This window comes from Lycorma delicatula, chromosome 2 (genome assembly GCF_047948215.1).
Source record: "Lycorma delicatula isolate Av1 chromosome 2, ASM4794821v1, whole genome shotgun sequence".
Classification (NCBI taxonomy): Eukaryota; Metazoa; Arthropoda; class Insecta; order Hemiptera; family Fulgoridae; genus Lycorma; species Lycorma delicatula.
Window position 1 is genome coordinate 106,994,939 of NC_134456.1, and position 16,751 is coordinate 107,011,689.

Genomic DNA, 16,751 nt, shown 5'->3' on the forward strand with positions numbered 1-16,751 from the left:
TATGTATTTCTAGTTGTTGACGGGGTGCGCATTATCCATTTATATCTATTTTTTGAAGCAAGTTTCGTCCGAAGAGTACTGATATGATTCCAAAATATTTTTTGTTCAAACGAAAAGAAGGGAATTTTTCAAAAGTCAGTTCTTTAGTGATAGCTCGAGGCATCACGAAAGCTGTTGGTGGACTTGTAAGAGAAATAAGGATGATTGCTACTGAGCTGTTTGTTGAAACTGTCATCAATATACAATCGTCATGGCTACTCAAAGCCAAAAAGATTGGAAATACACGACGCAACGGAGAAGTTCTACCCTCTGTGTTGCATGTGTCAGCATTAATAAGCCAAAGTGTCCAGAGAAGATTAAAGATGGATTCCACAAGTTAAATGTTCACCAGTTTATCTCGACTCCTTTGCGTTGCTTAGGATGTCAGCTATTGGGACCCATAGCGCCACATTGTACAAGAAAGAAAATCTGTATAGGTGACCCATGCAGGGATTGTGCATACGTGGTCAAACGCATCATCAACAAAAAATTGAAGAGTTAATGAGCATCAAGAGAGAGCAGTTTCAAATCCACGCAGACAAAAGCAGATGCTTCCAACCTACGAGTTCTGCACAACCTAACAATGAGTCATTAACCAGTCACAAGAATAGCAATAAGAAGGTTAGAAAACAGAAAAAGTTTGAAGCTAAATCAGAGCAGGTTAAAATTACAGTAGAGACAATGTCCATCCAGGCAAAAGTGAAACCGGAAATTAAAATATTAGAAAAAGAGGACTTTGAACCTCCAGTTCCGCGCTTCAATCTCCAAAGGCCTTTAAATGAGAAGGCGGGTACTTCAGTCATCCTACAAGCTTTAGCCAGGAGTGTATTAAGTCTTTAATCTGATACACTGCTGACCACACAATCGGAGCTGGCATCATCTGATACCAGTAGCAGGAGATCCTCCGTGATTTACTGCATAGGATCAAAATAATCCATCTCAGAGACTGCAGACACCCAGGTGTTTGTTAGTTTGTAAAACAATTCAGCCACTCACAAAATGCAGGCAGTCAAATCTAATCATAAAATAATTGTTCCTTAAAATAAATGTAATACTAATTTCAAGCATGATAGTAAATAATTTATAACAAAAATAATTATTAATTATTGGGGTTGGACAGAAAGTAATTTACGCAAATAGATAGCTTTATGTTTGTTTTGAAGGACTTCTATCAATGGTTATGATTTTTTCTTTTGGCATTTGACAGATGTCACTTTTAGCAAACTTAGAAGCAAATTGCGCATAATTTTGTTTGCACCTGTTAGTTTATGGTCAATTTTAACATGGGAGTGCAAAAACGAAATTTTTCAGCAAATTTTACTTTTTTATTTCCATAAAGGCAAGAAAGCTCCTGAGACTTACAAATAGATATGTGAAGTTTATGGTGTTGATTACCTAACAGAACACACGTGTCAGAATTAGTTTAAAAAATTCTGTTCAGGAGATTTTTCACGATTAATTCAGTTGTTTACTTTCAACAACTAATGCAATGTAGGAAGCAATAAAAAAAAAAATGGTCAGAACTGACAAATCGCAAAAGAATCACATTATCCATAAAGATGATGCAAGGCCTCACACATATTTGGTAACGCGTGGAATTAGAACTTGGTTGAGAAGTGATGTCTCATACCCCATATAGCCCTGATCTTGCACCATCAGATTTTCATTTATTTTGAAGTTTGCAAAACTTTTTAAATGATAAAATTTTTACTAATGATGATGACCTGAAATCGCACTTGGTTCAGTTTTTTGCTGATAAGTTCTATGAGCACCGAATCATGAAGTTACCAGAAAGATGGCAAAAGGTTATCAGATAAAATGGAAAATATATAATTGATTAAAGTTCATTGTTTGTATAAAAAAAAATTGATTTTTATTTCATACTACAAAATCGAAATTACTTTCTTGCCAACCCAATACATTATATAACAGTTAAATCCCTGAAATAGATAAATTTCAAATTTGTGTAAGAAATAAAAGGGTGATTATGAAAAATTCACAATCAGCAGTCATCCAAAAATACTTTACTAATTTTCATTTTAAAAAAAATTAAATTTTCATGAAAGACATTTACTCGATTATTGTTAACCAATAGCCTTTCAATAAATAAAACGTTCAATAAATCTAGTCAATAGAGATGATGATTTGGTTTGAATATTTAAATAAGTTATACCTCCTATTATTCATGTACAAGATCCTGATGACTATCCAATAGATGTCAACAGCAATAATCTATGCTGGGCGATGATAACACAAAAGCATTTTTCACCCTCAAAAAAAATAAAAAATTGTGTATTACCTTATAAATGTTCATAACATCATATTTTCCTCCAAAGACTCAAAGCCCAGTTTATGACATTCCACTATATATGAACGTTGGTGCATACTCAATTCTCTTGCTATAAATCCCAAAGAGATTTCCTTTCCATAGCTTCAATCTTCAGATTAGCTCTCTATTGTAGCTCCTAATTACTGAACAATTTTTTTAATATTGGCCTTACAGTTGTTTGGTAAAGAAGGCAATAATTGGTGTTCACTTGCTGAAAATCTCAATTTACCCATAAAATCAGAGCAAGATTCTTTCCCTTTTTACACGTTATGCTGCCTACAAGTTGCATAAACAAAAGCTTAGAAATAAAGGTAATGGCCTAAATAATGTTTTTCTCTTTTATAAAATTTTTTCAACCTCATGTATTTCTTGGGTACTGTTTTATAACGGTATATTACTAGAAGCATCTTTCTAAACAACATCAATTTCATTAAGATTCAAAGTCTTTAATTATCAAAAGATCATCTATGAATTTTATTTGCAGTCTGCTGAAAGGCCAAATAATTACTATATAAGTTCACACTTCTATAAGGTTTGAAATTGTCAGCCAATTTAGTGAGCTTTGTTATTATACCATGTCTGATGTCATTTATAAAAAGAAAAATAAATAAAAGTGGACCCAATATTGGCTCTATGAAACATCAGACATTGAGTTTAATTATACTGGTGAAACAGAATTACAAATCATCAGATTTTGTAGCCATGAATTTTAAAATCTCCAAAAGTTCAAAGTTGTTTGTGTCTGAAGTGTTGCATATACATTCTGTATTATTTGAAGAAAATATCTGGAATAGAACGATTTAACCTTTTCATACAAAATTAGCACAATTTATTCTTTATGAGTCTATTATACATGTTACAGTTTTAAAAATAAAAATCTATAAATATTCATTTTTATTCCAAAATTAGTTAAAAGACTGTTGTTTACTAACAATACTGTTAGTATACTATCATTTTAGATTCAATTTTATCTTATAGTGTTTAATGGAAAAAATATGAAATATTAAGAAAAATAATTTGTATAGGTATATTTTTTTGTATTACTGCATCTATTAACACATTTTTTTAAAATTATTTTAGTAGACACTACATTAATAGAGAGGATGAGATAGTGTCAATTCTTGTAAGAATAAATGACAGACATACTTTTTTTAGATTTGGTAATTGATTCAAGGAACCAAATTAAATATTTTTTAATAGCAAATTCAAACCTGTATTAGTAATTGATTAATTTCTTTTTCCACAGATTTTTCAAATTAGGAGATCATTAAATATTACAAAAAGGAAAATTAATTTGTATGGTAGTGCATGGAGTTCACCTTCTTGGATGAAAAGTAATAAAAACTTTTTCTATGGTTACTTACGGCCAGAATTTCTACAGCTCTATGCTGACTATTACATAAAGTAAGTTATTTGGCTGAGTAAAATAATTAGCCTTTCACTTCTATAGATTCTGTTGACATGTTTAATGAGAAAGAATTAACATTAATTCTTTCTTAATTTTGCCTGATGGATAATTAATACTAACTCAAAACATTTTTCAGTCATTCTTTCATAAGTACTCTATAGCTTAATTTTTGTTTTTTTTTTCATTATTTTTAATCCATATTACGTTCTCCTTATTTTACTACAAGAGGTAACTTGTAAAAGTTTGTAAAATAAATATATTTTGCAAATTTTATTATACAAAATTTCACAATGCATTTTCTTCAAAGTTGTTTGTGCTACACATTTTGCCAACATTCATGAAGGTTTTGGAAACAGTCTTTGAACCCAATTTTTTAAAATTTCTTTTAACTGCTTTACCACAACAGCAATGAGATCATCATCCTTGTATTGCTTCCCCTTCAGAGCAAAGTCAAGTAAGGCACAAGTAATAATCACATTTACTATTAAGTCAAAAGAACATGCTAGCTAGATATTCTAGAGATGGTACTTGTTCATTGTGGAACAATATACTAAACGTTTATGGAAGAACATGCTGACCAAATCATTACAGAGAGTACTGTAATTTTCAAGTGTACTTTAATATTCTAATTTCTTATTTTTCAACAGATTTTTTCTAATACTTTGAACATGTCCAATATTTCTGTAAATTGCTAAAGTAGATTGGCACTCACTATATACATATCATCATAAACTCATGACTTGCTAACAATTTGACTTAGTAAATTTGTTTTTAACATTTTTTCTATTTTTATGTACAAATATTAATTTAGGGAAAATTAATTAGTTTATTTATTATTTAAATTGATGTAAAATAAACAGTATAATAATCACAAATATATGTGATATGAAACAGATCTGATGTTAAAAATTATAAGACAAACAATTTTATTTACAAATAGCTATTACGGTATCCTTGGAGGGCGGCCATAAAGAAATCAATGAAAATGTATAATTCCTATCTATAATAGTATAATTAATATTATTTAAATGTATAAAATTATTAAGTTTTTCTGTATTCAAGTATATTTTCTTTCTTGTCTTATTAATTTACTTAGTAGCATGAGTGAGTTTCTTCATTATCTTGTACTAATAACAACAATACTGATCTTATGAGCAAGTTGTAATTTTTTATTGTTAAGCACAATAATTGAAAAGTTGTAGACAATCTAATACAAGTCACAGGATACTCTTAAAAACTGCAAAGACATTCTTAAGAATTACATGCATTCAGTTACAGGCTTACTAAGAGAGAACTTGCGTAGTAAATGATTTTCTGTTGCCTTCTTTATAGCTAAACATTATTGCATGCCAGTAATTTGAGCCCACCAATGTCATAAATATCGTCAGTCATCCTCCTGTAATCTTCATTAATGCCTACCAAACTTTAGTGATATTAATTATCATACAGAATAAAGAATAACACAAACACTTAAAATTTCTGTGAATTTTTAAACAGCTTTCTTCCCAATTTTAGGATTATTACATAATTTCAATTTGTAATAAATCATAATAAGAAATGGATAGAAAGACCAAAGATAACTCATAAACCCATCAAGCAGACTTAATCCAATTAAGCTTACTTGCTAATAAAGAATACATGCAGTTCTAGTTCTAACTACAATACAGTGATAATTTTACACAATACTTCATAAAAATGAAAGATACATTTTTAATAAAAATGAACTCTTTTACTTGCTTGTTAGTTTTTTTAATATTAATTATAATTTCTTTTTCAGAATACTAGACGCATTTAGAAATGAAGGAATTGAGTTCTGGGGTTTAACAACTGGAAATGAACCAATAACACTTTACATTGCAAAAGCAATTCCTAGTGTTAGTATGTTTCCAGAAGAACAAAGAGAGTGGATCATTAACAATTTAGGACCAGCATTAAAAAAAGCTAATTATTCAACAAAAGTTATCATCATGGACGATTTTCGGTTTTTTGCATTATGGTATATGAATACGGTAGTTATTTATCAATTATTAATTTTATTTTTTCTGGCATCAGTCATTTCAATAGTACGATACACTTAAAACATTCTTTGCAATCTGCAAACTAATTTCTTAATTTTTATAATTTTTTACCTCCTACATCCTTCAAGATCTGGCAGTGAAATTGGATGTTTTAGAAATTATGAAACAAAACCTGTTTTTAAGAGATATAAAATTACAGATATATTTGTAGGAAAATGGAATATAATTAATGCTTATTTATGTTACATTATTTTTAAAATTAAGAAACCCAATTTCTATTCCCCATTATGAATATACTCTTTGTCATGATTTAAAATTTTCTGTTACACCTCTCATCAATATGTCTGGAATCTATTTCCTTTTTTAATTTTTAGTTCTTAAATTTTCAGTTCTTCAACTTTATTAGGTACTTTTACGCTAATTTTACTTTTAAAACTCTGAAGGAAGTAGTACAAATAGATAGATGCAGTGACCAAGAAAGAAATTTTTACTTTTTAAGGTAAAAACAAATCCAGAAAAAATTTAAATCATAGTAATCATTGAATGCATTACTGTCTGAGGTTGCTTACAATCACACAGGTTACTTACAATAAATATTTACTATTAACAAATATAAAATTTATTGAACACTGCCATATGAAATGTCTGACAAAAAGACATAGCAGAAGAAATTTAATGTGAACTTGTTTGATGGCCAATATTCTTTCTGAAGTATGTGATTTAAATTCATACCCTATCAGCCAACTTTCTTTTAGGTAGATTTCATAAGACAGCTATCCCTTGTAATGGATACCATGATTTGACTTCTGGAAATTTTGACATATCTTTGCGTTTCAAATCGCCCAGACCTCAAAACCACAGTCAATTCAAAAGTTTATATATACTCTTACATATATATATATTTCACTTTCTTGTGGTCACGATAACTGCCATAATTTTGTGCAAATCACTTTCAAATTGATACATAAAATATAATGACCCAAAATCTTGGCCGAATTCATTAATGGACAAAATCATCTATTCTTTGGATAAGAGCCTAAAACTAAGTAAAGTTGTATATCACCAACCAGTGGCCCAGGGGGTGGAAAAAATGAGGTTTCGGAGACAAAAAATTCTTACCTCTTGTAATAGGCACAGTATCGAATCAGTTTAAGTGGTTGTTAATCCTCTAAACATTACCTTAAACTTTTGTCTGAAACAATTTTTCATATGACCAGCCCTTACGGCACAGAATGACCAAAATTTTGATGGAATTGTAAGAAGATGGAGCTTGTCATATGCTAGACATGTGAAACTGTTTTTCACATGTAACCACTGTTTTTCTTAACTTAAAATCCCTTACTTAGCACTGGTGAAATCTACCTCCGCCTTCCGGTGTGCCGAAAGGGATTTTTTACTACTGAACAAGTTGTTCTGAACTTCTCTTCCCATGTACTATGATTACCTTTCAAGAGAAACACTACTATGACAACTTATTTATGACTTACATGGCGTCTGTTAGGGTGCATAGGTTGGATATGAATAGAGCACTTGTTCAAAATTAAAGGAGTGCCCAGCACAGAGCCTTAATTGTATGCACTGGTGTTTTTAGAACAACCTCCTACAAGGCTACCACGTTATTGAGAAAGGCTCTCCCAATCGATTTAGTGGTGAAAGTTTGGGCGGCCATATGGAAATTCCAAAGAGGCAGGAAGGCTGAGGTATTTGGGATACGGTTTCGAGCCGGGCCCGTACCAGAGCAGAACGGGATCTCAGTGCACTACAATGCAATGATCTAAATTTCAAACAGTTGCCCATCTCCCGCCTGAGGGCTTTACAGCCTCGGGATGGAAGCATGGCAGCAAGAATGGCAAAACATGACTAAGGGAAGGTCCTTGTGTAGATTTATGCAGGATCTGGGGGATGGTATGCCTCTCATTCATTTTTAAGAGCAACAGGAGCTCAAGTTCTCTCCAACCATGTAAATTTAAACCAATATTTGGTTCGGTTCCACCTGGCAGCTGATGAGCTGTGAGTCTGCATGAAGGTGCAGTCTAACGAACACATGATGTTTGACTGCTCAGCTCTTGAGGGGACCAGAACTTAGGCCACCCTGGAACTTAGAGGTCAAGGGGAAAATTGGTCACTCACAAGTGGCAAGTCAATGTTGCAATGTTGTCAAAGTGGCATGAGTCGCATTGTTGAACCGTGTGGGAGTTCCTTGATGCAGTTGCTTTGTTCAACCGGCATCAGTAGTTTACCTAAGAGAAAAGACTCCTACCACACTACTGTGGAAAGCTAACCAAGTGATGACTGACTACCAGCCAGATTAAGGCTCCAAGCGCTTTAATGGTGGACAGGTACTTGCTAGCACTCAGTGGCCTAGGCATGGCAGCAAATTGCTATCTTTGACAAGATAAATTTTATTATTGATAGTCATATATGTTTTAGTGTTTGACGGGGTGCGCTTACCCATTTTATTGATATATGACAAGTGGGTAGTGGTACTCGCAAGCGAGTGGTGTATGGTACCACACTTATTCTGCTTGTGATTTTAGGTTAGCTCTAGAAGCCAGTTAGGATAATGGTGTCGCTAAACTGTTTCGTGGCTCAGTAGCCGTTTGTAACACAGACATTCGGTCTTATGCTTCAGAGCGGCCAAATGGGGTGGTGGCAGGAGAAATGCCAAGCAAATCAATGACAACTTATTTAAGATTTTTCTACATTATTGAGAATGATGTGAAAAGTACTTTAATATTTTATTTTTGTTTCATATCTTTATTCCCATGACAGAATTTTTTTATATTATAATAGATATTTCATATTTTGCATTGTTTTCTATTGAAAAAAAATTGTTTAACACTTAGTTACTTTTGTTATAGATTTAAATTGTTTTTAAGATTCTCTTTTCCCAAGTGACAATTATTTCATCATGTCAGATTTCCCATTTATTGGTATACATACGATTACATTCAAATGTACTGTACAATAAAATGTAAAACAATTTCATCTACTCCTGCTTTCTTTATCTACATTAACTAGGCTTGTTGTTTACTACCATGACAGACTAGAATTTATGATAATTGTTAGACAACTCAGTGTAATATTTTACAACAATTTCATACTATGAAAGAACATAGTTTTATTTTAATTTAAATATTTTTTTTCTTAAACTGCTGCTCTCAGTACATGTGATATCTAACCTATAGATTTTGGGTGCTAGATTCACTGAACCACACAAACTAGTTTGCAGTCAATGATTTCAGGTCTTTGGATAAACAAATTTCAATTTTTTACTTAGAACTATTTCATATAATTTCAATATTATTTTCTTATAACAAATGCTTATATGTAGTTATCTAAAAGTCTTGCTTTCCAAGGTAATATATCGATATTCATTAACACTTCAGCTTAACACTATCTTCATTTTAACACTTATTGAAATTTTCTGTAAGTTAATACATGCTATCTAGAAATTATTTTAAATGGCTTTCTAAGAAAGTACATAATCCAGTGAATTCAAGATAACTGATGAAGTTTTATTAGTCAAAACTCTTGGGTAGCTGAAACAAAAATAAACATGGTAAATAAAATTTCTGTTAATTAGAAGCCAGTTATTAAACAAGATATGGTTAATCTGTTTGGAATTTAAGAAATGAGATAAACATTAGAAAAAGTGTTCTTAACATTTGAGTACAATTATCATTTTAAAAAAGTTTAATAATTAAGATGCCTTAGGCATATTTGTTTGCTAACAATTAATGGCAACTACCTAACAGGCAAGTAAATGATTATATTTCTAAACATTCAACAATCCTACAAAGACAAAGTTTCCCTGGAAATAAAATTTATTCTAAATTATCAAGCAATTTTTTAAATTGCAGAAATCAGGTTGTGTAACTTCTGAGATTACCTAGTGGGTGTACACAGGTGTATCACGAAGTACCCTGGGATTTTCATAACCTATTCTACTAGTGACAACAATTAAAGTCCATGCAAACATTTATGTCCTAAAATGCTTTGTTTGCAAGTTACAGCTAGTGGAAGATTTTGCTTGGATTCCAACTACCTCTGTGAAATGAGGTCATACTGAAATTTTTAGGACGTTAGTTAAGGGGCAGAATTAGTGATTTCTTATGGTTTTTCACCTGAAATATCAAATAAAATAGGTCCCAGAATCATGTCTGCAGCCATTTTTAAGAAATCTATGGGTGAAAACCAATAAATTGTGGTAAAAACCCTGTTTTTTATGTTTGACATATAATAACATTGTTAAATGGGTAATAAACACATAAAAGTTTTAAATAAAACTTGTAGAGGATTTAATTCTGAAAAAAAATGGTGTAAGATAAGCTGAATAAAACAAAGAAAAATTGGAATTTTATTTAGAAACAGTACACTAGACCAAAGTGCATTATACTTACAATTGTTCAAAAATGAACCCGCCATTTACAACTTATTTCTTGGCAAGCTTCTGTACTGCTTTTGTTGTTCTTCAGAGCTATTTTTAAGTTGTTCAGCTGCATTCATAATGCGAACAATTAATTCCTCACGAGAATGTATACAATGATTACAATAGTTTTTTATGCAATATTTTTCATCCACCCCCAGACGCAAAAATCTAAAGGTGTTAGATCAGGCGATCTTGGTGGCCAGGAATTTGGACCTCCACAACCGATCCAGTTTTCTGGGAAATGATGATTTAACTGAGTGGAAACGGCACAAGAGACGTGTGGAGGCGCACCATCGTTCTGGAAGTATACCTTCCGTCTCACCATCAGAACAACAACTCAAGCAGCTGCGGCAATACTTCTTGAAGAAGTGCAAGTAGACCTCAGCATTTAAACGTCCAGGTTGCACCATACATTGACGCCAAATTGGTGTTGAAAATTGCCTTCCATTGCCTTTTCTTTCATGAAAATTTACGTCTGTCCATTCATGATCATAGCATAGTTGTTGACGCTATCTCGAGTAAAGTTTGCCTCGTCGGTAAATAAAACATTCTTGTAGAGTTGCCTATTTGTTTCCACCAGTTGCAAAACGCCAAGCGAAGTGGACCATCTTCTGGGTGTAGATGTTGAACTGGCCGTTTATAAGGATTAAAATTGTGTAGTTTAAATGTCCTCCAAACCATCAAATGCGAAACTCCGATCCGCTTACAAAGACGTTATGTACTGACGCCTGGAATGCACTGAACTGCATCGATAATAATTTCATCAATAACAACGTCGTGTTGCATAGGTCGTTCGTAGCTGATACGAATACAAGGTTACGAACCTGTTTCCAAAAGATTGCAAAAAGTCGCACTAACTGTTTCTGAAATCCTGCGATTCGGAAAATGTATTTCATAATCTACTCCAGGAGCTGTAGCATTACTATTACACACACTCAAAATGAATATCATATCAGCGTATTCCTCTGCTGTGAATTAGTACGACATTACTTCAATGGCAAACCGATCACGTTCAAATTAAAATTCACAGAAAATCTTCGCTAACGACAGCATGTTCACAGCTCCTGATGTACTTAATGTACCTAACAGAATGATTTTCTTCTTTTTTTTGTTTAACCTCCGGGTCCACCGTTAGGCATGCTTCAGAAGATGAGATGAATGATCTGTAGCGTGTGTAAAAATGCCATAGCTGACCGGGATTTGAACCCGGGACCTCCGGAATGATTTAAACACTAACACACAATCGCTCATTCTTGATCAACTGTTGTAATTGCCAACTTTGTAATAATCATTTTTCAAATAATTTATTGTAGTTCTGTCATTAACAAAATTATTATTATCTAAGTAATTTTTATTTGTTTATTTTATAATTGTGTAATTTCCAGTTTTATTTTTTTTTATTATTTTTAAAACATATTATTTTAATAATTTGTTATTTTATTGTAAGTTATGTTTTTGAAAGATATTTATGAGTGTTTATGTAAATTTAACTTAACCAGTAGTTGAATGATTTATTCATTAAAACAAAGTATTTTCCTTTGTCTAATGTTATTATTGCCTACTGTTAGATTATAAAATAATATGTTTTATTGTAATTGATATAGAATTTAATACAAACTGAGGATGCAGGATACTGTGAAATGAGTTCTTGAAAATTAATATGGTAAGTTTAACTTTTCTAATTACTGTGGCTTATGTTTACTGTTGGTTTAAATTTCATATTACATATATATATATATATATATATATATATATATATATATATATATATATATATATATATTATATAAAGAAGTGGGTCTGGCTGTTCATTTTTGGATTCTATGAATCAAAGTGACAAAAAATGTATGAAAAAAATTATGTCAATTTCCCCTTTGTTTTTTCTTTTTGCTACTATTTTACAGTTTTCAAAGAAAAATATATTTCTCAAGATCAGACTGAGGAATCATTATAATGTTTAGCGAACATGTTTACATCAACTTTAATAAATGAAAGATTATGCTTAATGCATGTAAGATTCATTTAACATTCATTCATTCAATAACTATAAAAATGTTGCATGTTTTTGTGCAGGTAATGCGTGATCCTAGAGCAAAACAATATGTAACTGGTATAGGAATACACTGGTATTCAGATTTTCTGAATCTGCCAACACCTTTAGACAAAATTCATGAAAAATTTCCAGATCAAGAAATCTTTTACACTGAGAGTAGTATTAACTTTGAATTCTCTTCACCGTCAAAAATGTCTAATTCAGCTGGAGGAATTATTAGTAAGTAGAACCAATTCTTTTTTTAAATCACCATGTTGATTAATTTAATATTGTACAACTTAAACTAATCTGAGCAACTACTACTGTACTAAAAAGATTTCTGAATGCTGTATTTTGGAATCTGAAATTTGCTATTTTGCTGACAGAATTCATAGAACCCAGTACCACAATAATGGCAGAAATTTATTGTAAAATGCTGATGAAGCTTTAGAGAGCCAATCAATCAAAACAAATGGTACAGGTTGGTCATGAAAAGTGTTGTTCTTCTAAACGACAGAAATCAGTTGAAGTAGAAGGAAAGCAGTTGAAGTGGAAAAATTTTCACCATCTCCCTTGACTTTGGTGAATCTGGACGTAATGCCAAGCATTTTGGTTACTTACATTTCAGTTCCAGTAATTTAATTTAATTAAAAGTGTCTTAAAATTGGACATTACATATTCAAACCAAAAAAAAAATCATAGACTCACATAAAAGCAGTATTTTAAGTGTGTGACACAGTTGATGTGGGTTGCAATCTTTTAACGATCAGATCTTTGATTCTTAATCAAAAAACTATTTCTGAATTGATTTTTACCTGTCTTGAGACTTTAAGTAAGTTATTTTTAAATAACATACAAAAAATGTACATCTATATAAATAAATATATATACAATTTCAATGACTTCCATGACATGGTAGTAGCACCTCTTATTTTCATTCAGATGATTTTATAGTCAAATCCTTGACATGGATTGTATTTTTTATGGTACAAAATTCACCTCTCATCAAAAAGACGCAAGTAAAGGTATGTTTGGGAATCAGTTATTTGTTATATAATGGATGAATAAATTAAAGTTTGAGAATTTATTGTGTACAAAGATATTAAGCATTCTAACTGTAATGATTTTATGTACTTTGTCAAATTTTTGATAATGCTAATATGTGTTTGGTTGAGTAAGAATAATCATTTTTATAAAATGAAATATATTTCTTTATTTAAAACTTTTTTACTTATCTTATAATATGATAATCATATTTTTTGTATTTTTAGCTGAAATAACAAGAGCTCTGCCATTACTAGGATCATGGAAAAGAGCTGCATTTTATGCTGCTGACATTATAGAGGTTTGTTGCATGTTATTTAATGTTTTGATAATTTATTAATAATTATGGGATTATTAATAAATAACTGTAAAGGTTTTATTATTTTTGTTGTTTTTAGAGATGAATTTTCTCAAAATTCCCTACAGTATTGATTTTTTTCTTAAAGTAGAGTACATTTAAAAAAATAATTATTTGAATATCTTATTTTTGACAAGTTTGGCTTCAAGAGAAAGAATCACAGGGTATGGTTTACATTTTGAACATCATTTTTTTTCTTGAGTCGAATGAATTTTGTAAAATAATCATATTTTAATAAATTTATATTAATTCAAGGTATTAGGGAATCTATGGTTTATGGAAGCGTAGAAGAGCTCAAACTTTCTGATACAATTCATTTTTTTTACTCCCAGAACTATCCTGAATGTTAGGAAGATATTTAAAAACCTAGCTGGTCTTGTTATATTTTGTTACCTATTGCTCCATGTACTATCTCTTGATCATCACTCTACTTTTAAGTTCTAATTAAAAGTGATCCTTGCTTGATGGTCCAGAGAGGTAACAAGTTACAGATTACTCACTATACCAACAAAAATCATTGTAAACTACACACTGTGAATAAAGGAATTTTCATTAGATTATCAAATAAATAAATAAAAGAATTTTAATTTGAGGAAGAATATCGAATTTCAACAATTTTCAATGAAACATTTTTAAATTTCATCTGGGTTTTGTATATCCCTTAGGTTAAAAAAAAGCTTTATAATTCATTTCCTTGTATTAAAAAAAAAATTCAAAAGACAAGAATAAGAACAAATGTAATTTGAGCAATTTGGTTATTCCACAGAATTTTCCCCAAATTCTGTTCTAAGTAATAAATAAGAACTGATACTTAGAGATGGATCATGTAGTTCCTTAACAAACTTTTATGAAAAAATTATAAGAAAACTGAATAAGAATAAATAAATCATGTAATAAATAGATTTATAATAATAAATGTATTCACTCTTTATCCTACAGATATTTTTTCTGTTGTAATTGATAGCTGTCAGAAACTGCAAATTAGTTAGTCATAAATCACTTTTCATTAAACATTTCAATTTACACTCTGACATAATCACCTAATGTAATACTATTAGCATAATTTATTTATTCTTACATTAAGATTACATTAACTAAATTTACATTAACAGATTTATAACAATAAATACGTTTATTATAAATATTATTGCATGTTCATGGCTTGATCAGGATATTGAAAGGTTGTTGACAATTTATATAATTATAGTTTATTGGTTTAAAAGTTCAAATTACAACCAAGCAGGTTAATAATAATAATTATAATAATAAAACGGGGTTCGCAGTAAATTTCTCGGTTATGCTTTTTTAAGTTTGACCTGTTTCCAACTTCAGGTCACTAAACGGACTGGATTTTTCGGCTACCTGCAGGAAATGGAATAATAAACGATTTTGGTAATGGACTTATACTACTCTTAGAGCTGGCGATGTGGCGGCCAGGGTCAATGTTATTGCAGGTGTAACGGAGACCCTTCCGTTGTCCACATGCCCCCTGTGATGGCAAGCATGTAGCAATGGTGCCCATATATGTCGGTGCATGGGAGCTCTGAAAGCTTCGGTGAGTAGGAGGCTGGAGTCAATGCAGAGACTGCGCATCCTCTCTCTGCCAGGACATATGCCGGTTCCACCGGAGTACCGGATCGGACTTCCAAGGTTAGTAGCCCTGGAGTGGGGGTGTACCCCGGCGGCTAGCCTTGCTACAGAAGGGATCCACCGTTCATGAATATTGAACAAAGTAACGAGGGTGCACGTAAACAGCCTCGTTTAGAAACCTCCGATGCGCCACAAGCGAAGAGGAAAAAAGTAAGGAATCTGATAAGATAAAGAAAGATGCTGATAGAATCAGTAAAGAATTAAAGAAAAGTTTATTTGGCTATAGCGTACCTAAGCCAAGATTCCGAATAAAAAGAAATAAAAGAAATCCGAAAGACTTTTAATGGATTGCACGTCGAAACTATCAACGGCGTGCAAAGCCAGAAAGTCCAGGCGTTGAAGAAGATCGGTGAATTTGCGGTTTCTGTTCAACCGCATAGCACACTGAACTCATCCAGAGGAGTTGTTGTTTGTCGCGATCTTCTTAATTGTACAGAAGAAGAAATTGTACAAGAAATTTCGAGTCAGGGAGTAACTCAATGTGCTGGAGGCCCTGTTAAGGAAATTAGAAAAACCTTCACTGGACTTCATGTGGAGACTGTAAATGATACACAGTCTCAGAAGATCCTAGGGCTGAAAAAAATAGGAGAATTGGCTGTACGTGTTGATCCCCATGGCACACTCAACACCTCAAGGGGTGTTGTGGTCTGTCGGGATCTTTTAAACTGTTCGGAGCAAGAAATTGTTGAAGAACTAGCAGCACAAGGAGTAATAGAGTGTCGCCGTTTGAACATGAGAAGGAATGGCGAGGTCCTTCCTTCAGCCTCTCATGTTCTCACATTTAACCGGCCTACTTTGCCGGAGAAGGTGAGCGGCAATACATCGTTTGGATGTGCGGGCATTTGTCCCGCAGCCAATGAAATGCTACAAGTGCCAACGCTTTGGCCACACCGCTGTCAGATGTGCGAGAACGCAAATATGCGTATGCGGCGATGAGATGCATGAGGGAGAGCCGCCGTGTAAAGAGCCTCCTACATGCATCAATTGCAAGGGACAGTATTCATGTAGATCCAGGAATTGTCCTGTCTACAAAGACGAGGTGGCTGTGCAGGAAGTTAAAACCCTGCAGAAAGTCAGCTACCTCGAAGCTAAAAAGATAGTAAACGCCCGCAAACCTAGAGCAACAACTTATGCTCAGGCTGCGGCTGCTGTTCCTGTTCCTGCTCCAGTTGCTGTCGATGAAAGTCAGCTCATCAGTAAACTTGCGCCCACTTTGGCTAACATGATTGAAAGAATTATTGAAAATAAAATGAAGCCTTTCAATAGTAAAGAACCTGTAAAGCCAAAGATATTAGTACAGCCTCCTGAAGATAAAACTCCGAAAGTTGCTCTTGTTCAGAAGAAAACGGACGCTAAAGCAGAATGCCAAGTCCGTCTTAGCGAGATCCTTGACGATAAGAAAAAGGTGATACCTACAGAGTCTATTATGGAGGCTTCCAAG

The 16,751-nt window shown here is 32.4% G+C and overlaps 1 protein-coding gene across 1 annotated transcript in view; it reads left to right on the forward strand.

The window, feature by feature from the left end:
* The window catches only part of LOC142319925 (putative glucosylceramidase 4), a 48,535-nt gene that overhangs the window by 22,415 nt on the left and 9,369 nt on the right, over positions 1–16,751 (forward strand). Inside the window, exons 5-8 of the mRNA XM_075357599.1 lie at positions 3,615–3,772; positions 5,554–5,785; positions 12,300–12,498; positions 13,530–13,603. Of these exons, the coding sequence (XP_075213714.1) occupies positions 3,615–3,772; positions 5,554–5,785; positions 12,300–12,498; positions 13,530–13,603 (663 nt within the window). The remainder of the gene's footprint in view (positions 1–3,614; positions 3,773–5,553; positions 5,786–12,299; positions 12,499–13,529; positions 13,604–16,751) is intronic.